General features: G+C 42.6%; 1 protein-coding gene across 1 annotated transcript in view; it reads left to right on the top strand.

The window, feature by feature from the left end:
* fras1 (Fraser extracellular matrix complex subunit 1) overlaps positions 1-22,459 on the top strand; it is a 786,018-nt gene that overhangs the window by 661,781 nt on the left and 101,778 nt on the right. Inside the window, exons 39-42 of the mRNA XM_034171199.1 lie at positions 6,860-7,022; positions 10,501-10,633; positions 11,596-11,786; positions 13,278-13,431. Coding sequence (XP_034027090.1) covers positions 6,860-7,022; positions 10,501-10,633; positions 11,596-11,786; positions 13,278-13,431 — 641 coding nt within the window. The remainder of the gene's footprint in view (positions 1-6,859; positions 7,023-10,500; positions 10,634-11,595; positions 11,787-13,277; positions 13,432-22,459) is intronic.

The raw sequence follows: 22,459 nt of genomic DNA, 5'->3' as shown, positions 1-22,459 counted from the left end.
TAAGCTGGGATGGAAGATTGCTGCTAATCCTCCGCCCCGGCCCGTGCTACGAGCATTCTGACAGTTAGTGTGACTCGGGGGTGTTGACTCATTTAAACTAACATATTCATCCTGCTGTAACCAGGTTTCTGTTAGGCAGAATAAATCAATATGTTGATCAATTATTATATCATTTACCAACAGGGACTTAGAAGAGAGAGACCTAATGTTTAATAGACCACATTTAACTGTTTTAGTCTGTGGTGCAGTTGAAGGTGCTATATTATTTTTTCTTTTTGAATTTTTATGCTTAAATAGATTTTTGCTGGTTATTGGTAGTCTGGGAGCAGGCACCGTCTCTACGGGGATGGGGTAATGAGGGGATGGCAGGGGGAGAGAAGCTGCAGAGAGGTGTGTAAGACTACAACTCTGCTTCCTGGTCCCAACCCTGGATAGTCACGGTTTGGAGGATTTAAGAAAATTGGCCAGATTTCTAGAAATGAGAGCTGCTCCATCCAAAGTGGGATTGATGCCGTCTCTCCTAACAAGACCAGGTTTTCCCCAGAAGCTTTGCCAGTTATCTATGAAGCCCACCTAATTTTTTGGACACCACTCAGACAGCCAGCAATTCAAGGAGAACATGCGGCTAAACATGTCACTCCCGGTCCGATTGGGGAGGGGCCCAGAGAAAACTACAGAGTCCGACATTGTTTTTGCAAAGTTACACACCGATTTAATGTTAATTTTAGTGACCTGAAAATGGCGGCACCACAGCGGCCACACCCTTTGGTACGCCGCCACACAGAAGCCGTTACTCCTAAGATCACGGCGATCATCGCCTACGTTCAACAACTTGCCATGTCCTCATGTCCAGCAAGTTTGAAGGATCTACAATGAAGTATGTGGGCGTGACAGCCGTTTGAAGTGAAATGGCGTGCTCCGAAAAGCTCGCCAAAGTTTGACGACCCCTAGCAGCCATGCCTTTTGACTTAATTAGAATCTTTTGATAACTTTTGATCACCATTGTGTTGTGATGATTTTGACCAAATTTGAAGACGATCGGATGAAATCCCTAGGACGAGTTCGTTCAAATGTAAGGCCCGCAAAATATCGAATTTCGGATCCGGCCGGACAACTTTGGAAAGTTTGGTGAGTTTTTGAGCATGGGAAGAACCCGAAATTTCGATTTCAAAAGTGAGAATAATAATAATAATAATAACTAGGACTGCAAGCAGTCATATACGGGCCCTCCTTCCGCGCAACCGCCTACCCAGGCCAGTGGGTGCCCTTGTGACCACATGTGGGCGTGTGCATGCAGGGGCAACCACTCTTCACACAGTTAAAATTTTAAACAAATCACACAATGCATCAAGGAGTTATGACATGTTGATTGTTCATCCACTAGGGGGCGCTCAGTGTACAAACAGAGGTGCTGGGTGTGTTCAGGGGCCAACCGTCATCATATATGTGAAGTTTCAAGTCAATCATGCAAAGCATGAAGGAGTTATCATGACTTGATGTTCCATGGCAAAGGGTCAAAATGGAGGCACCATAGCGGCCACACCCTTCAACATAGAGAAAAGCTTTCGATAACTTTTGGTCAGTATCATCTTTGGATGCTGTCAAAGAAATTTGAAGTGCATTGGACAAAATCCCTAGGAGGAGTTCGTTCAAATACAACGTGGAAATCATTTCAAAATGAGAAGAAAATGCAAAATGGCCGACTTCCTGTTTGGAGTAGACTCATGGTGCAAGAGACTTTTTTGTACGTCTATGCAAGTCACACGTGTACCAATTTTCATCTCCCTACTCCAAAAAACCCCTATGGGGAGGGGTTTTGGAAAGTTTCAAGGGGGCGCTATTGAGGCATTTTGCCCCGCCCACGGGCGATGCCCCTGTGAATTGTAAGAGGTTGTCGTGCTTGACCTGTGTTTCAATTTTCATGATGATATGACAAAATTAAAGCCGTCAAAAGGAAGAACGTAATTTCATGGCGAATGGGCAATATTCGGCACGCCGCCACACAGATGCCGTTACTCGTAACTTCACGGCGATCATCGCCTACGTTCACCAAGTTGATCTGCATGTTTTAGAAGCGGAAGGAAGTTGATGGGGTTAAATATGTGACATCAGTACCTGTTTAAGTATAATGTTCATATGGCGAAGGGTCAAAATGGCGGCACCATAGCGACCACACCCTTCGACATACAGAAAAGCTTTCGATAACTTTTGGTCAGTATCGTCTGTGGGTGATCTGGAAGAAATTTGAAGTGCATTGGACAAAATCCCTAGGAGGAGTTCGTTCAAATACAACATGTGGAAATCATGCCAAAATGAGAAGAAAATTCAAAATGGCCGACTTCCTGTTTGGAGTAGACCCATGGTGCAAGAGACTTTTTTGTACGTCTATGCAAGTCACACATGTGTACCAATTTTCATCTCCCTACTCCAAAAAAAACCCTATGGGGAGGGGGTTTTGAAAGTTTCAAGGGGGCGCTATTGAGGCATTTTGCCCCGCCCATGGGCGACGCCCCTATGAATTGTAAAAGGTTGTCGTGCTCGACCTGTGAATCAATTTTCATGATGATGTGCCAAAATTAAAGCCGTCAAAAGGAAGAACGTAATTTCATGGCGAATGGGCAATATTCGGTACGCTGCCACACGGACGCCGTTACTCGTAACTTTACGGCGTTTATCGCCTATGTTCACCAATTTGTTCTGCATGTTTTAAAAGTGGAATGAAGTTGATTGGATTAAGTATGTGACATCAGGACCTCTTAAAGTAAAAATAGCGGGGGGCACTATGGCGCAGGTGGGAACTTAAGATATGTAGACGTTCAGGGCAGAGCCCTCATCATGTCCAGCAAGTTTGAAGGATCTACGATGAAGTATGTGGGTGTGACAGCCGTTCGAAGTGAAATGGCGTCCTCCGAAAAGCTCGCCAAAGTTTGACGACCCCTAGCAGCCACACCTTTTGACTTAATTAGAATCTTTTGATAACTTTTGATCACCATTGTGTTGTGATGATTTTGACCAAATTTGAAGACAATCGGATTAAATCCCTAGGACGAGTTCGTTCAAATGTAAGTAGTGGAAATGGCCAAAAATGGCAAAAATTTGCTCAAAATCGAAACATAAAATCAAAATGGCCGACTTCCTGCCGATATTTCACCATGACAGTAAGAGACTTTTTCGTGCATCCTGGCATGGTAAATATGTGTACCGAATTTCGTGAGGCTACGATGAAAATAGCCCAATGCGGAGGGGTTTTTGAAAATTTCTAGGGGGCGCTATTTTGCGATTTTTCTGCGACCATGTGCGACGCCCCCAAAATATCGAATTTCGGATCTGGCCGGACGACTTTGGAAAGTTTGGTGAGTTTTTGAGCATGGGAAGAGGCCGAAATTTCGATTTCAAAAGTGAGAATAATAATAATAATAATAATAATAATAATAAAAAACTAGGACTGCAAGCAGTCATATACGGGCCCTCGTTCCGGGCAACCGCCTACCCAGGCCAGTGGGTGCCCTTGTGACCACATGTGTATGTGCATGCAGGGGCAACCACTCTTCACACAGTTAAAATTTTAAACAAATCACACAATGCATCAAGGAGTTATGACATGTTGATTGTTCATCCACTAGGGGGCGCTCAGTGTACAAACAGAGGGCTGGGTGTGTTCAGGGGCCAACCGTCATCATACGTGTGAAGTTTCAAGTCAGTGAGGCAAAGCATGAAGGAGTTGACTTGATGTTCCATGGCAAAGGGTCAAAATGGCAGCACCATAGCGGCCACACCCTTCAACATAGAGAAACGCTTTCGATAACTTTTGGTCAGTATCATCTTTGGATGCTGTCAAAGAAATTTGAAGTGCATTGGACAAAATCCCTAGGAGGAGTTCGTTCAAATACAACGTGGAAATCATTTCAAAATGAGAAGAAAATGCAAAATGGCCGACTTCCTGTTTGGAGTAGACCCATGGTGCAAGAGACTTTTTTGTACGTCTGTGCAAGTCACACATGTGTACCAATTCGCGATTTTTCTGCGACCATGTGCGATGCCCCCAAAATATCGAATTTCGGATCTGGCCGAACGACTTTGTAAAGTTTGATGAGTTTTTGAACATGGGAAGAGGCCGAAATTTCGATTTCAAGAGTGAGAATAATAATAATAATAATAATAATAATAATAAACAGCGCAATTACAATAGGGTCCTCGTAGGACGTTGCCTACTCAGGCCCTAATAATAATAATAAATAATAATAATAATAATAATAATAATAATAATAATAATAAACAGCGCAATTACAATAGGGTCCTCGCAGGACGTTGCCTACTCGGGCCCTAATAATAATAATAATAATAAATAATAATAATAATAATAGTAATAATAAACAGCGCAATTACAATAGGGTCCTCGTAGGACGTTGCCTACTCGGGCCCTAATAATAATAATAATAATAAATAATAATAATAATAGTAATAATAAACAGCGCAATTACAATAGGGTCCTCGTAGGACGTTGCCTACTCGGGCCCTAATAATAATAATAATAATAATAATAATAATAATAATAATAATAAACAGCGCAATTACAATAGGGTCCTCTTAGGACATTGCCTACTCGGGCCCTAAATATATTTGTCAGTACTGTGATGGGTGATTTATTTGGTATTCTGCAGTTCAAATTAAAGTTTTAATGAAGAAATCCTTCTGCTGAGGTTTGAAAGCTCTCCACTGAACAACATCAAAGACAAAAGTTGTAATAAAATGACCCAAAACACCGTCCTTTATTTCATTTCCACGTGATGGTTGAAATACTTTTTTCGAAGCTCATCAAAAGATTCTCATCATAAAGTCTGCATCAAAAAGACTTTTAAACCCCCTCAGCTGGTTCTGCATGCAGTTATTGTTTAAACAATAGACGTTCACTAAGCAGGGAGCAAATGATCGCTTTAAATTTTTTTCAACAACACAAACACAAAGAAGTTATTAGCCTGTCAGAAACAATAAAAATATTTGTCCCAGTTTATCAGGAAGCGAAGATAAAAAAAACACCTTTGTTTCACCTTAACCTCCAAATGAAGTCGGATTGTTTTCAAATCCGGCGTGTTGCACACTATTTTCAGACGTTGAAATGACCTGAAGAGGTTTTTGCAGGACGGCAGCGAGCTGCTGGCGTCGACTGCACTCTAAACGACATAAAAAGGCTCGGAGGGTTCTTCACACACACAAAGCTGTGATCGATTTCTTTGAGTGCATTTTGCAGCTGTGGGGGCTTATTTTTCCTCCCCAGAGCAGCAGAGGAAGAGGTAATGGCTCGCTGAGATGTTTTCCTTCACTCGCTCTGACATTCCTCCTCATCAGAGAAAAGAGCACCGCTCACATTATGAATACAAACAAATCAGCAGCAAATTCATTTTCTCCATCACGTTCGGTGGCTCCGCTGGCATATTAGCATCACTGTGATAAAACTTGCGAGAGGCACTGAGGCCCTGTGCGAGAAGTGCGTGCCGGCACCCTAATATTCACACGCTAATTGCTTCATTTCCATAACGCAGACCCTGATTAGCAGCGGCGAAGGATGACCTCCTGGGACGAGCTTCCAATCGTTCGTTTTGCTTTTGTCTTTAGCTGCTCTCTCTCGTTTTAAACAAAAGGAGCTGAGAATTGTTTTTATGGGTATTAAATGGGATCAGCCAAGATTATAGTGGTATGAATTTTGATTTTGTCAATGCTTTCCAAGGATTAAGACAAGAACAAATAGATGCTTAAAGCAGATGTTTAAAATAGTATTCAATAAGATTGCAATGAAGCAAAATATGAAGTGTTATTTTTGTGATTAACTGAGGTCACAAAAGGTGCTTATTTTTTATTTATTTGTGTATGCGTAGGGTACACATAAAACTAAATCTTCAGAATATAACAGTTATTATCTAAATATAATCAATCTTTACTGCATCCATGTCAGCAGGAATCAGGACTGGTTTTTCTTCATGAAACATTCCCAAACAACAATATCTTTTCCCAGCTCCTGCTCATTATATTTTCCATCTCTTCCTGTGGCACCAACAACTGACTCACCAGATCAGGGGCTTCATGTACAAAGACTTGCGTGGATTTACAACTGAAACATGGTGTATGCCACAAACTGTACCTTTTTGGAATCTTTGTGATCAGACAAATAATGTGGTATACCTTTAAATATAATTGGAACATTTTTTTTTTAATTTGATCCCTGTGTAATTTTTCATTGATCCCTATAGGTCATTAGAGGTCAGCTCCCGGATTCCCTGACATCTAAAAATAAACATGATTTCATTTATAATATGTGTGTGAAATTTGGTGCTTTTATGACAAAATGAACAATTGTTATGTAAATTTTAGCAACGCTGTACCACTAAGAGAAACAGTGCACTTAAAATACTCCGGTTAGACTTCCTTAAGATATACTTAAACAGTTACAATGGAGACAACCTCCGACAGCGGTACAATAAAATAAAAATAAAGTCAGGATTCAGCGACCCTGGGAGCAAGAGGACAAACATGGTCATGGATCACACACTTGGATATTGAGACATTAATCATCACTGCTGCTTCCAGGAGACTCCACTAGTCTCTTTCTGGTTTGTCTTCATGTGCCACTGTGGTCGCTGGTAATGGATCCACAGCCACTTTCTGCACTGCTGAGTGGGGCAGAAAAAAATTCACACCCGAGTTGTTGTAAAAGTTTTGCGTGTTTATTTCGGTGAAAACCAGCACCCGTGAGATTCTGGACAGCTGTTTGTCACAGAAGTTCAGTGTTGGTTTTCTTGTATCTGCTTCTTCTTCTTCTTCTTCTTCACCTGAAAGTAACACTCACCAGCGTCTCTTCCGGCAGGTACATCACTTCCTTGGATATCGGCAGTCAGTCTGTTACCGACATCTTCCACTTTACCGTTTATGATGGCGACAGCAACCGTCTGGATAACCAGATGTGCACCATCACCATCACTTCTACCCCCAGACAGCCGCCCGTGGTCGCTGTCCACAGTGGCATCAAGGTACTCTGTGTGTGTGTGTGTGTGTGTGTGTGTGTGTGTGTGTGTGTGTGTGTGTGTGTGTGTGTGTGTGTGTGTGTGTGTGTGGTGTGTGTGTGTGTGTGTGTGTGTGTGTGTGTGTGTGGTATACAAAGTAATTACGCCATTGTGCAATGTCAAATGATTCAAAAATGTATCATCTTTAATAATTTCATAATGTATAAATTAATAAAGGTGATATTGAAAATCCAAGTTGCAAAGTAGAACGTTAATACCACAAAAGTCAGCAGAATTCTACTCTTTAATACAACACATTGAAGGGCGAAGTCCCATTACAGATATTTGACACATTATTGTTTGTAATTTTGGGGGAAGAAAAGACCAAGCAGGTCCTGAAATTGGGTGTAATCTTTGTTAATACTGGGGTTGTAGAACATTGTGAGTAATTGGGAAAGTTTTAATCATGTAAAAGGTTAGCCTCATTCCAGTCCTTCTCCCCAACGTGAATTCTATGAAAAGAAAGGTGCGCTCTTCAGTAGAAGATATTTTTGTGATTTTAACTGAGAAATTATCATTTATTAGAATTGTGGGGGAAAAAAATTGTGTATGGGAAAAGGAATCATACATAATTGTAGGTACGTGCGTATGACCTAAATATGGCGTCCACTGCTGTGGATGTATCAGCTGTACATGGCCCGAGAGACTTTCCAGGCAGTAGTGCTGAGTTTGCATTTCATGGAATGTGTTTATTTTTTCACAATCAGGAATCCCCCTAGTGGAAGACGTAGTTGAAATCCCCCCTGCAACCTCATTTTCAAACGTAAAGAAGCTTGAATCTTTAACAGTTGAAGATTCAAGCTTCTCTACTATGGAAACCACCTGGACAACTGAGCGCCTTCACAGAATCATTTTAAAACGGCATTCCTGTGACGAGTAGAAGTTAGGGAATTCTATGATTGAAAAATTGCGTCGGAAAAGTCGAAGAAATTTGCCTTGAAGGCGAGTAAGATCAGTTTTCAAATCATGTAGAACATGTCATTCATGTAATTACATACCTTTCTGCGAAGTTTGGTGGTGATCGAAGCCTTCGCATGCATATTTTATGATCTGCAATACCGATGTCAAGTCGACAAGATGGCGGACATGGTGAAATTGACGTTTGTGACCTTAGAAACTACCGTCAGCAAAGAGTGTTTATACGGTGGATTTTTGCAAATCACACATTTAAATGAGATAATAATTAGGTTTGACAGAGTACCATCATTTTGAAATGTAAACAATGAGACGCCGTTCACGGCTTTCTGGTGTTTGTCCCTTAAAACACACAGACATAAATTACCAAGATCTTCCCACCTTCAAATGCTCAGAGCTTACTTCATATTTGACATAGTTATATATGACGTTGAAATAGTTAAACACCATTTTGAAGGTCTCTATAGGCTCTTTTGCAACCACTATTTCTGTTACAATTCCTTCAACTTTAATTTTTTTGTCACGTACCTAATAATTGGGTGTAATCAGCAATAATAGCTTACAATCAGATATAAAATAATAGGTAATAATAAGAACTGTGATTATGGTACATGCAGGTTTGTTCATAGGGGCGATTTGGGTGACGCACTGCCAAATGGGAAAAGAAGGGGGTTTTTTTCTGTCTGAGTCTACCCTTGTTACAGTGGTTATGTGTTCCAGACCATTTGATCTGACTCTGAATGTCATCGTCCAGTCAGGTCTCACCCATTCTGGCGCGATTTCAGTCAGGTTCACACATCTCTTCCAGACTCTTATGTAAAATCAATATTTTTCGCAAAACGGAGCTTTCAATACAATCTCTATGGGTGGCGGGTGTGCACAGCACATTACGTGATGACATCATACGCAACAGTGAAAAGCCTGGGCTGTGTCGTCCATCAATGCTGCGTTCAAAACCCCTGAGAAGCTCCGAACTTCATAAGTAGATTTACTGACGAGATGCGATCTGCTGGACGCTTCTGCCTGCGAGTCTGTTACCGTCACTTAAACCATTTGTTAGAATTATCATTTATTTTGTTTTATTATGCCATTATGGCTGACAAAGTAACACGTTAATTTACATTAATCAATTACAACACCTACAAGTATAACGCATAATCGCACTCTCTGTTTTTAGATTATAGATGTCACTGACTTGGTCTAAAGATAAAGTGTTTTTAAGAGCAATACCTGGGTTAGATGTCTGTGTGACACTTTTGTTTGCATGGTTTAAACAACAACAATAGAAATATTCCATTTTTTTTAAATACCAGCAAGAATATCATGTAATCACTTCAGCCACAGTGCAGGGGCCAGTTTATGTGGTTAAATCAGCCTCATTAATGTTTCCTGCTTCTGAACGAGACATGAAGGTAAAGTGCACATTAAACACTTTTCAAACCAAAGTTAACTTGCTTTAATAACGTTCATTGTTTTATCTCAAAAGTGGAAGTTTGTTCAGTTACCAACACCTTTGGTGTTAATTAACATTATTAACAGCTTCATGGCGCTCTGACGGGCTTAAATCAGTTTAAATATGTTTGATTTGTGATGTTTTTCATCCACATTTTAGTGTTCAATGGACATGAAATGATCTTGGAGCCAATAAGATAATTATTAATGGGGTCATATTGTGCAAAATCACCTTTTTCCATAACATCTCCAAACTCCCACAATTCTGAGTGTTTTCACAGATGTTTAAGATGAATTTGTGTCACAGTGTGTTTAATACTTGTGTGACATATGTGACAGAAATAACCCAGATCATCTCATTTTACCTGAGAATACACACGCGCACACACACACACACACACACACACACACACACACACACACACCAAAAAATTCTATACAGCGCTTTTCCATCTGAAAATCATTAAGGGCCTTTGGGCACAGTACTTCATCCCCATTTTCTCCCAGGGTGAATAATTGGGCAAATTTGCTGTGGGCCACTTCATTTTGATTAACATTTTGCTTGTGAGCATTCTTGGATGCAACTTTCTTTCACAGCTTTCCACCTGTATTTGATGTAGCGAGAGGGGAAATCTTTTTGTTGTATGCTGCCTACTACTGGAGGTATTGCTGTATGAGTTAATCAGCTAACAAATTGATACGACTGTCTTGCTTCATGTATTTACAAAATGGGTCACCTTCATCATTATCAGAAAAATGATCCCTCCTGAGCAATTTTTCAGGAGCCGCCACTGGAACCATGCAAGTCTTGGCTACGATTTCAAAAAAATCTTACCTGATTTCTGCAAAATATCAGTAATGGGAGACGAACCTAATTCATTCCCTTTACAAAACTGTTTTTTTTAAACAGGTCCAGGTATGGATACGACATTTCTCACTGAATGTTTCTTGGAGTTCATATAAATTGATGACTAACAAATAGAGGTGTTTATTAAGTTGAATTTTGTGGTCAGAGTGAATTCACATAGTTATGAATTGTGGGACTAACGCACACTGACACACACACACACACTTGCAGGTACAAGAAGGTGGTCGGGTGCAACTGTCTGCCAATCACATCATCGTATCAGACCAGGACACGCCCATCAAGGATCTGCTCTTTTGGCTTGTGACCACTCCCAAGTACGGCTTCATCGAGAACACCAAGACTGGTGAGGACTTTGTGTGTTTGTCTTTATTGTCCTATTTAAAGCTTTGATGTATGAATAGATGGTTTACCAAAAAAGCAACTAAACACTTGACTAAGACAAAAGACTCCTCTCTCACCTTCTCTCACAGTCTGCTGATGGAGATGTGGTTCGAGGTAATGTTTTGTGTGTGAATCACGCACAGGGTTATTTTGATTTGTGTTGTTTTATTTGTTAATATGATCACAGCAGATGGCCACCCCACTGAATCTGGTCAACTTGTGGTTTCTCCCTTTAATCAAAAACCACCTGAAGGATGTCCTGGCGTGCATAAGGTTTAAACCCTGCTCATGTGTAGCACCTGTTAGCGACTTGTGTTATGACTTGGTGCTGTATAATAATAAAAAAAGCTGCTAAGTCCCGTCTCCGCTCCCTGTGGAGTCATCGGTCTTCCCTAAGAACGGCACTTTGTCTCAAACTTCACACATTTCAAGGTTAAATTTGTACATCCTGAACATCACTGATCTCCTAAGTGCGGATTCATGTTGTTGTAGCCCGAGGGGGTTGTAGGAAAGTCAAAGTCTCACTGTAGATCGAACATTTACACTTAAACTACTTCAGGATTCTAACTCAACTGAAATAAAATAAAAATGTCTGTTTTGGGGAAAGAAAGAGCGGTGATGGAGTCATCACGACTGTCAGATGTCATAAGATGTCCTTCAGAAAGTGGTCTGTGAGGGGACATACGTTTGGGGTTACAGCGTGCTAAATTCAGCTGTTGTACTAATTCACAGCTGGATATACACAGGTTTGAGTTCTTCTCACATTATTCCTCCTGCTGTCTACTAACGCACGTCCTGAAAACTCATCTCGCATCTCACTCTAGTTTTCATAAATTTAATCCAGCCAGATTTGACCTAGTAGCCCCTCCCACAGTCTAACATCATCATCATCATATCAGTAAACTTCCTCATTGTGTCCACCAGCAGGCTCAGCCGGCGGCTCTCGAACCGTCACCCCCGATGTGCCCTTCTCTGTGGAAGACCTCCTTTCTGACCACATCTTCTACGTGCAGAACAGCCAGCGTGACGCTCAGGTCAAACAGGACGTCTTCAGCTTCTACATCAGCGACGGCCAGAGACAAACAGAGGCTTTCAACGTGGAAATCGACATCCAGGTGACTCATTAACGCGTGTGACGTTTCCACATACTCCACACAGTTAAACGAAGCACAATACGATGTAGAACAAGACCTGCAGCAATGACAGGGACAGGGTTTGTTAAATTTAACACAGACAGCTGTGGGACGTTTTTAAATTGCCTTAATTGCTTCTCATGATGCAATACCTTGTTATCAGCTCTAGGGGTCGCTCACAGTGCAATTCCTGCAGCTCACGCTCAATGCTGATTCATGCAAATGTTTAATTGAGCAATACATAAGGTGTGATTCTGTGTGGCTTTGACATTTCATACACACCGTCCAAAATCAAACCACTTTATCTTCAAAACCCAACCTTGAATTTTACCTTTCAGGGGTTACCCAAGGTCAAAGTTCATGTAACCATGAGAGGGGTAATGTATGACTTCATATTAGTGTGTTTTAGTAACCACAGCTGTATAGAATAGAATAGAATAGCCGTTATTGTCATTGTACGGTTGGGTACAACGACATATCTTTACCCAGTTCCTTCTATGTTATTTTGGCTCCTCCCGCTTCACTCGGGGTCACCACAGCAGATGTGTTATGGGTCCTGCATGTTGGTTTGGCACATTTTACATGTTTTACAACTGCACACTACTTGGAGAATGAGCACAGGTTGTCTTGAACGAGGAACCTTCTGTTTTGGAAGTAAGTGCACTGACCGCTTTGGCGCCATGCTGCCCATCCCGTTCCTACCTCGTTATACAGTATATTAATATTGGGCCAAAACTTTGATGTTGGCTTGTGAGGTTGACGCTAAACCAATTTTTCTCAAAATCAAGTCACTTTATCCAGAGCTGACCCTGAAACATTCCACCAGGTTTGGTCCAAATTCGATTAAAACTCTCTGTGTTATGGGGTTGTGAGCTGTGTGGACACAAGACTGAAAACAACACTCCTGTGGGTGTAACCGTGAGGGTACTCAGGGTTCACACCTCCACCAGGGTGAAAACTGGAAGTGTGTGTTCAGAGTTCATGGTGCAGATCTCTGGTGATTCCTGCATGTGTGGAAACACAGTGGAAGGAAAACATTTCACACACACACACACGCACACGCACACACACACACACACACACACGGGTTGCTGCTGTTTCAGTTTTCAGCCTCTGCGAACATCCAAACATGTTGTTTAAAGCGGTTTGTTGAGTGTTAAGTTGGACCGATGAGCCGGTCAGTGAGCTGTTGTTTTGTATGTGTGTATTTGTGTACGTGAGCTCGGTACCTTCTGTCCGTCTGCATGAACGTGTGTTTAATCACAGGTTGAAGTGTAAAACACAAAAACAACAGGAGCACTTTTCTTTTTATTCCACAGCAAGTCTTGAAGTTACATATTTAAGAGAAGGGTCTCAAACTCGTGGTCTAGGGTCCAACTATGGCCCTTGATCTCATGCTTTTCAGCACATTACCTATCTCGTGTAATACTTTATTAAAGAAAAAATTTAGAGCTTATAACTTTCTCTCATCAGACGAAAGAGGACAGACAGCCAGTGGTGTCAGTCAGCAGCGTCCACGTGGAGGAAAACTCTGGAGTCGTTGTCACCAACTCATCTCTCAGCGTCCACGATCAGGACACACCAGAGAACGAGATCCTCTTCACCATCATCAGAAAGCCATCCTACGGTGATCACCCAAAACAAGACACAAATTCTCTGCACAGCAGGACAAAAACATTCACAAAAACCTGTAAAGAAGACACAACAGGTCCTTAGTGTCCATCAGAACCCTGCAATAGGCAACAAGACTTCATAAATCACGTACAAATAAATGGTCTGCCATATTTCCCAGAGTACAAGTCACACTGCAGGATATCACGTCTTTTTTTATCTTATGAGGTCTTTAATTTGGGATTTTTGTGCATTATTATAACATACTTTTTTATTATTTAGAATTTATTCTTTTATTTTGTTTTGTGCTTTAATTCCTGGAAAAGTCCTCTGTAAATAGTCGTTATAATCATTAATATTATTAATAATGAATGTGTGATTTTTCAATATATAAGTCACAGGATCAATTTCAGTTTTCAGTTTATTAATTTATATAGCGCCATCTCAAAACAGAGTCACCCCAAGGCGCTTCACATAACACACAATTTATAACAACAGAGTAAATTAAAATCAAAAAGGGCATGATAAAAAGGTAAAACACAGTAGAATACAAAGGCATTACAAGGCAAACATAACAGAACAAGTTAATGATAAGACAGTGGGTCTTCAGTCTTGATTTAAAAGTCTCCACCATGTCGGACTGCCTTATAGCTGCAGGTAGATTGTTCCAGAAATTAGGGCCATGGTAGGAGAAGGCTCTATACCCCACCAACTTCTTATTCACCCTTGGAACACACAGAAGCCCTGTGCCCTGCGAAGGCAAGGGGCCAGTACGTAGGGCTGGACCAAGTCCACCAGGTTAGAAGGAGCCAGTCCATGAACAATTTTATAGACCAGCAACAGGACTTTAAAATCCGATCTGGCAGAAACCGGAAGCTAATGAAGGAACGCCAGAATGGGTGTAATGTGGTCAAACTTCCTACTTTGTGTCAAAAGTCTGGCAGCAGCATTCTGCACTAACTGTAGACCCCTAATGCTGGACTGCAGCAGACCAGAAAATAAAGCATTACAATAATCCAATCTGGAAGAGATAAATGCATGTATCAAAGGCTCAGCATCAGCCATAGACAGGATGGGATGAATCCTCGCTATGTTTCGCAGATGGAAGAAGGCAATCCTTGTAATATCTCTAATATGGCGGTCAAAGGACAAATAGGATCAAAAAGTACCCCAAGATTCCTCACCTTGTCCGTATGATGTATAACACACAAACCCAAACTAAGCGCCAGCTGGTCAAATTGATGCCGATGTGTGGGTGGACCAAGAACCATCATTTCGGTCTTATCAGAATCGTAAATCTCGTCTGTCAATCCAGGAATTGTTTGACATTTGAACATTTCCTCTTTTACTGTGGATTTCAAAAATTGGCACTTTCCTGTTTAGGACACCCTGTACCATGAGTGAGCTTTGCGCCGCTGTGCAACGCTTCGCTCATATAATGTCTAAAATACGAGGTCTCTTAGATAATAAACCGACCCTTTTATTTTTTTTTTTAACTATATGGATTTGAATGACATGCGATTACACCAATCATGCTTGAACCCTCGTGCGCATGCGTGAGTTTTTTCACGCATGTCGGTGACGTCATTTCCCTGTGGGCAGGCCTTGAGTGAGATGTGGTCCCGCCCTCTCGGCTGAATTCCTTTGTTTCACACGCTGCTCGAGACGGCGCGCGTTGCTTTATCAAACTTTTTTCTGGACCTGTGAGGAATATCCGAGTGGACACTATTCGAGAAATTAAGCTGGTTTTCTGTGAAAAGTTTAACGGCTGATGAGAGATTATGGGGTGTTTCTGTCGGTGTAAGGACTTCCCACGGAGCGGGACGTCGCGCAGCGCTTCCAGGCGACGTTGTCTGGCTGTTTCGAGCTGAAATCATCCTAATTTAAGGTTCTGTTGACCCAGGACGTCGTGAGAGAACAGAGAAGATTCAGAAGAGGCCGGCATGAGGAGTTTATGTGGACATTCCACTGTTAAAGGTCATTTTGTAATGAAAGAATGTGCGCGCAAATTCGCCGAGTCGTTTCCGTGACGACGACGCAAATCTGTGTGCGCCGCGACCAGAAAAACACCTCCGTGTTGAAAACCATTTGTAAAATTCAGGCGGCTTTTGATGGCTTTCAACAAGTGAGTAACTGAGAAATTGTTTAACAGCTTGGGCATGTTCCAACTTGCCCGTTAAGATTTCCAACGGAGGTGTTTTTCCTGCCGCGACCCCCCGCGGTCGGGTCCGGCCCGACATGCGACTCTGCCCGCACGTTCTTTCATTACAAAATGACCGTTAACAATGGAATGTCCGAATAAACTCCTCATGCCGACTTCTTCTGAAAGTTCTCTGTTCTCTGACGACTTACTGCGTCAACAGAGCCTGAAATGTGGAAGTTTTCAACTTGAAACGGCGAGACGCTGCCGCCTCGAAGCGCAGATCGCCGTCAGGCGCCGTGGACCGTCCTTAAAGCGACAGTTACAGACCAAAATCTCTCATCAGCCGTTAAAATTTTTACCGAAAACCAGCTGAATTTATTGAATGGTGTCCACTCAGTTGTGCCTTACAGTTTTGAAAAAAATTTTATCAAACAAAGCAACAGTCTCTGAGCCATTCCTAAACAATGAAAAAAATCGACGAGCGTGTGGACGACTCCTCACTCAAAGACTGCCCACAGGCGAATGACGTAACCAACAGGCGTGAAAAAACTCTCGCATGCCCACGAGGGTTCAAGCATGTCTGATGTAATCACATGTGATTCAAATCCATATGGTTTTTGAAAAAATAATAAGGTCGGATACTTTTCTAATAGACCTCGTAGATCCTTGTCATTTGATATTTTATTAATTTATAAATAACAGAAAAGGGACTTACATTTTGGTGTTCCACTGGTGCTTAACAGTACAACACAAACTTTAAATTGGAGTCCAAATTGTGATGATGTAGTCCCTGATGGTGTCCACCAACTTGTGTACTTAAAAAAAAAAAAAAGACTTTGTGTAGTTCCTCAGTCAAGCGAAAAATCACACCAGAAATTTGTCCAGCTTTTCATCCTTACAGCTCTTCAAGCCTCCAGATGGCTTGTGGCATAGTGGATTTGTTTTTTGTGTGTGTGTGTGTGTGTTAGAAGAATTAGCAGTGTTAAATAGCACATTTCATATAGCACAAAGATTGGATGCTAAAAAAGAACTATTGTGCGATCAATGAAATACAATGGCAGATGGTATGAATAATCCATGTCACGTGACATACAACCCACCAATCAAATGACAAGGATCCACTCAGCCATTTTTTTATATATAAAGAGTTCAGATGCAAAACCCAGTATCTCCAAGACCATAAGTTTTTAGTTGACGCCAACATGTACTTGGCTGTCAAAGGGAATATCAGTGTGCAAAATAGGAAAGAATTTGAACAAACTGTTCATGTTATTAATGAAAGTCTGTGCATTTCCGCATAGGGTTTTCTTTAAATCTACATTTTCAACTGCATTTTTCTCCATTTGAAAAAAAAGGACTTACAGGGTTTTGCATCTGAACTCTTCATATATACGAGGTCTGTCAATAAAGTAAGGGTCCTTTTGATTTTTTTCAAAAACTATATGGATTTCATTCATATGTTTTTACGTCAGACATGCTTGAACCCTCGTGCGCATGCCTGAGTTTTTCCACGCCTGTCGGTGACGTCATTCGCCTGTGAGCACTCCTTGTGGGAGGAGTCATCCAGCCCCTCGTCGGAATTCCTTTGTCTGAGAAGTTGCTGAGAGACTGGCGCGTTGTTTGATCAAAATTTTTTCTAAACCTGTGAGACACATCGAAGTGGACACGGTTCGAAAAATTAAGCTGGTTTTCAGTGAAAATTTTAACGGCTGATGAGAGATTTTGAGGTGATTCTGTCGCTTTAAGGACTTCCCACGGTGTGAGACGTCACTCAGCGCTCTCAGCCGCCGTCGTCAGTCTGTTCAAGATGAAAACCTCCACATTTCAGGCTCTATTGATCCAGGACGTCGTGAGAGAACAGAGAAGTTTCAGAAGAAGTCGGTTTCAGCATTTTATCCGGATATTCCACTGTTAAAGGAGATTTTTTTAATGAAAGACGTGCGGATGGATCCGCGCGTCGGGACGCAGCCGACGCGGTGCGGTGGCACAAAAACACCTCCGTGTTGATAACCATTTATAAAATCCAGGCGGCTTTTGATGGCTTTCAGTGGAGTGAGTATATGAGAAATTGTTTAACAGGCAGGACATGTTCCAACTTGTCCTTAAGGCTTTCAACAGAGGTGTTTTTCCTGTGGCGGAGCGTCGCGGCGGCTGCGTCCCGACGCGCGGACCCGTCCGCACGTCTTTCATTAAAAAAATCTCCTTTAACAGTGGAATATCCGGATAAAATGCTGAAACCGACTTCTTCTGAAACTTCTCTGTTCTCTCACGACGTCCTGGATCAATAGAACCTGAAATGTGGAGGTTTTCAGCTTGAACAGGCTGACGACGGCGGCTGAGAGCGCTGAGCAACGTCTCGCACCGTGGGAAGTCCTTAAAGCGACAGAATCACCTCAAAATCTCTCATCAGCCGTTAAAATTTTCACTGAAAACCAGCTTAATTTTTCGAACCGTGTCCACTTCGATGTGTCTCACAGGTTTAGAAAAAAATTTGATCAAACAACGCGCCAGTCTCTCAGCAACTTCTCAGACAAAGGAATTCCGACGAGGGGCTGGACGACTCCTCCCACAAGGAGTGCTCACAGGCGAATGACGTCACCGACAGGCGTGGAAAAAACTCACGCATGCGCACGAGGGTTCAAGCATGTCTGACGTAAAAACATATAAATGAAATCCATATAGTTTTTGAAAAAAATAAAAAGGACCGTTACTTTATTGACAGCCCTCGTATACTCAACAAAAATATAAACGCAACACTTTTGGTTTTGCTCCCATTTTGTATGAGATGAACTCAAAGATCTAAAACTTATTCCACATACACTGTTATGTGGGCCGCCCGAAGAGGAGGTACTGCTGGCCAACGCCAGAGGGCGCCCTGCCTGTAATCGGGTTTCAGGCACCAGAGGGCGCAGTCACCACCCAGGAGCCAGGACTACCAGCTGTCAGTAATCATCATCACTGCACCATAAAAGCCTGGAGGAGACACCACATCTCTGCCGAGATATCAGTTTACCACTCAGGTAATTCTCTCAGCCGTTGTTTCTGTGCCGAACGCACATACCTTGTTTGTTCTGAACTTTTTGCAGGAGTACCTGGAACTCTACTTACAGCTGGAGCTGGGTTTGTGGACGGTGGGGGAATGACAATCTTCACTCCTCATTCCACTTACGTTAAGTAGTAGTTCAGGCTCTGCAGTTAACTGGTTCCAGAGTTGGAGGTGGAGGTGTTCCCTCCAAGTGGATAAACATTGTGAGTTGCTGACTGCTTACTGGGTGTCCACACACCCACCATTAACCTGTTTTTGTTCCTGCCAGGGGTACCGGATCTGACAGCTGAAGTAGAGGCCACCTGGGGACTCGGGACTTGGTGGCTTCGGTGTACTGCAGGTCTTCGTTGGCGGCGGAACCTTGTGGGCCCCGGCTCTTCTCTGGATAGGCGTCTCCTACCCTTGGGCCTGCCCACACGTCACCTGTTGTATTTTGTAATTGACTGTCTAAAAGCAGTATTCGACCTGTTGTGCACATTTGCCACAATAAATTGTATTTATTGGACTATCTATTGACCGTTCATTTGCGCCCCCTGTTGTGGGTCCGTGTCATTACACTTCCCCAACATACACAATATCACCATTTCCCTCAAATATTGTTCACAAACCAGTCTAAATCTGTGATAGTGAGCACTTCTCCTTTGCTGAGATAATCCATCCCACCTCACAGGTATGCCATATCAAGATGCTGATTAGACACCATGATTAGTGCACAGGTGTGCCTTAGACTGCCCACAATAAAAGGCCACTCTGAAAGGTGCAGTTTTATCACACAGCACAATGCCACAGATGTCGCAAGATTTGAGGGAGCGTGCAATTGGCATGCTGACAGCAGGAATGTCAACCAGAGCTGTTGCTTGTGTATTGAATGTTCATTTCTCTACCATAAGCCGTCTCCAAAGGCGTTTCAGAGAATTTGGCAGTACATCCAACCAGCCTCACAACCGCAGACCACGTGTAACCACACCAGCCCAGGACCTCCACATCCAGCATGTTCACCTCCAAGATCGTCTGAGACCAGCCACTTGGACAGCTACTGAAACAATCGGTTTGCATAACCAAAGAAGTTCTGCACAAACTGTCAGAAACCGTCTCAGGGAAGCTCATCTGCATGCTCGTCGTCCTCATCGGGGTCTCAACCTGACTCCAGTTCGTCGTTGTAACCGACTTGAGTGGGCAAATGCTCACATTCGCTGGCGTTTGGCACGTTGGAGAGGTGTTCTCTTCACAGATGAATCCCGGTTCACACTGTCCAGGGCAGATGGCAGACAGCGTGTGTGGCGTCGTGTGGGTGAGCGGTTTTCAGATGTCAGTGTTGTGGATCGAGTGGCCCATGGTGGCGGTGGGGTTATGGTATGAGCAGGCGTCTGTTATGGGTGAAGAACACAGGTGCATTTTATTGATGGCATTTTGAATGCACAGAGATACCGTGACGAGATCCTGAGGCCCATTGTTGTGCCATACATCCAAGAACATCACCTCATGTTGCAGCAGGATAATGCACGGCCCCATGTTGCAAGGATCTGTACACAATTCTTGGAAGCTGAAAATGTCCCAGTTCTTGCATGGCCGGCATACTCACTGGACATGTCACCCATTGAGCATGTTTTGGATACTCTGGACCGGCGTATACGACAGCGTGTACCAGTTCCTGCCAATATCCAGCAACTTCGCACAGCCATTGAAGAGGAGTGGACCAACATTCCACAGGCCACAATTGACAACCTGATCAACTCTATGCGAAGGAGATGTGTTGCACTGCATGAGGCAAATGGTGGTCACACCAGATACTGACTGGTATCCCCCCCCCAATAAAACAAAACTGCACCTTTCAGAGTGGCTTTTTATTGTGGACAGTCTAAGGCACACCTGTGCACTAATCATGGTGTCTAATCAGCATCTTGGTATGGCACACCTGTGAGGTGGGATGGATTATCTCAGCAAAGGAGAAGTGCTCACTATCACAGATTTAGACTGGTTTGTGAACAATATTTGAGGGAAATGGTGATATTGTGTATGTGGAAAAAGTTTTAGATCTTTGAGTTCATCTCATACAAAATGGGAGCAAAACCAAAAGTGTTGCGTTTATATTTTTGTTGAGTATAAAATATCAAATTTAATGTCATGTAATGTTGAATATTAACTAGTAGAGCACTTGGAATCCATTGCTTCAGCAAGGCTCAAGATCGCTACGTTCTAAATAGTAAACAATCATTTGTAAGCATCCTGGCTGCACCCAACTCATCCTTAAATGTGGGACTGAAACCAGGGCGGCGCTGCATCTTATCTGACTGTCAAACTAACATCTTTTATTAACCTTCTGTCCCATCTGGAGTTTATCAACTTATTTGTTGTTGTTAAAATTTTTATTTTGTATATAACTTTTTTTCCAGCCTAAATTCAATGTTTCAGAAAACTTTATTAATTGAATTAGACTTAAAATGTAACCATAGAACTTCTTTATTTGACAGTAAAATGGTTCTATTACCTTTCAAAAACACTGCATATCTTTAAAATGTTGGTGTCGTAATAATCTAATGTTAAGTAAATTGTGGAGCAGCTTGTTTTCAGGGCCTCTTCACACATAGTACGAACAAGTACAAATCAGGGTGAATCGTGGCAAAACAGCTCGTATGAGCAAACCACGAAAACATTGAGCCGACATCGGGAGGGACACATGGTCGGGCAGGCGTGAATGCTCCCGCTGCGATGGTTTCCTGCACGAGCATGCACAAAACCACCGCAGCAGTAACACACTGCAAGTAGCTGGAGCATGTGTAACCACATAGCGCAGCTGCTGTGGAAAAAAAAATACATGCCACCCACGGGATTCGAACCTGCAATTTACAAAAGCTCTGATTGCCAGCCAGAAACTTTACCACTGTGCTACCATCGCTGTCCTATAAAAGGTATGTAAAATGCCTGAAATCAACAAGGAGATAAACATATTTAAAAAAATAAAACCACACACCATAAAAACAACACAGCATTTTATTGAATCCCTCTTATTGAGCGAACAACGCAGGTATGAACTGTCTTTTCCTCTGTAGATGACCCATGGTCACAGACGTACAGTCATGAAATGACATGAAAGAAGCAGTTCATTTGTGTCAGCAGCTGGGAGGCGCCTCACTGTGCTGTGTGCGCTCTGACCTGGCTGTCCAGCCCCGCATGTGTTCATGTCTGTACATACATATAAGCATTTTATGCAAGTCTTCCCCCACTTGTGGTGTGTGTGTGTGGGGGGGGGGGGGGGGGGGGGAGTGAGCACGAAATACTCATACACCACATGTGTTACGGAGGGGGGAGGGGCGACACGCGCACACATGCGAGACACATGCACCACGTGTGTTGCTTTTTGAAACGCCACACTCGTGGGGGCACTTAGACAGATTTCACATCCAGCTCGAAAGTAATCGTCTGCTCACTATTTTCGTGCTAACAATGTGAACAGCCACACATTTTCTAAGTGTCAGGCAAGCGGTGTTAGCTGTTCGTGTGTGTCACATGCCGCGAGAGGGATAAAAGTTGCTCTCACAGGGCACACTCTGTCTTTCAGCTGCTGATGTGTGCGAATAACAGTAGTGACACGTGTACGAGGCATTGGAGGCAGCTCCCATTTTTCATGAATGACATGCAATTCCTCCTTCGTGTACTAGTCGGCTTAAATCATGTTATTTGTAAAGGGGCCCTTATGTATTTGTCGAAAAAGTGTGTGTGTGTGTGTGTGTGTGTGTGTGTGTGTGTGTGTGTGTGTGTGTGTGTGTGTGTGTGTGTGTGTGTGTGTGTGTGTGGCTGTCAGTGTGTAATAAAGTGTCCTTATTGTGCCTGAGGAATTAGGGTCCAATCCCACTT

The sequence above is a fragment of the Thalassophryne amazonica genome, chromosome 5 (genome assembly GCF_902500255.1).
Source record: "Thalassophryne amazonica chromosome 5, fThaAma1.1, whole genome shotgun sequence".
NCBI classification, from domain to species: domain Eukaryota; kingdom Metazoa; phylum Chordata; class Actinopteri; order Batrachoidiformes; family Batrachoididae; genus Thalassophryne; species Thalassophryne amazonica.
The sequence above is the reverse complement of the archived record's forward strand: the minus strand, read 5'-3'. Positions and strand labels throughout refer to the sequence as shown.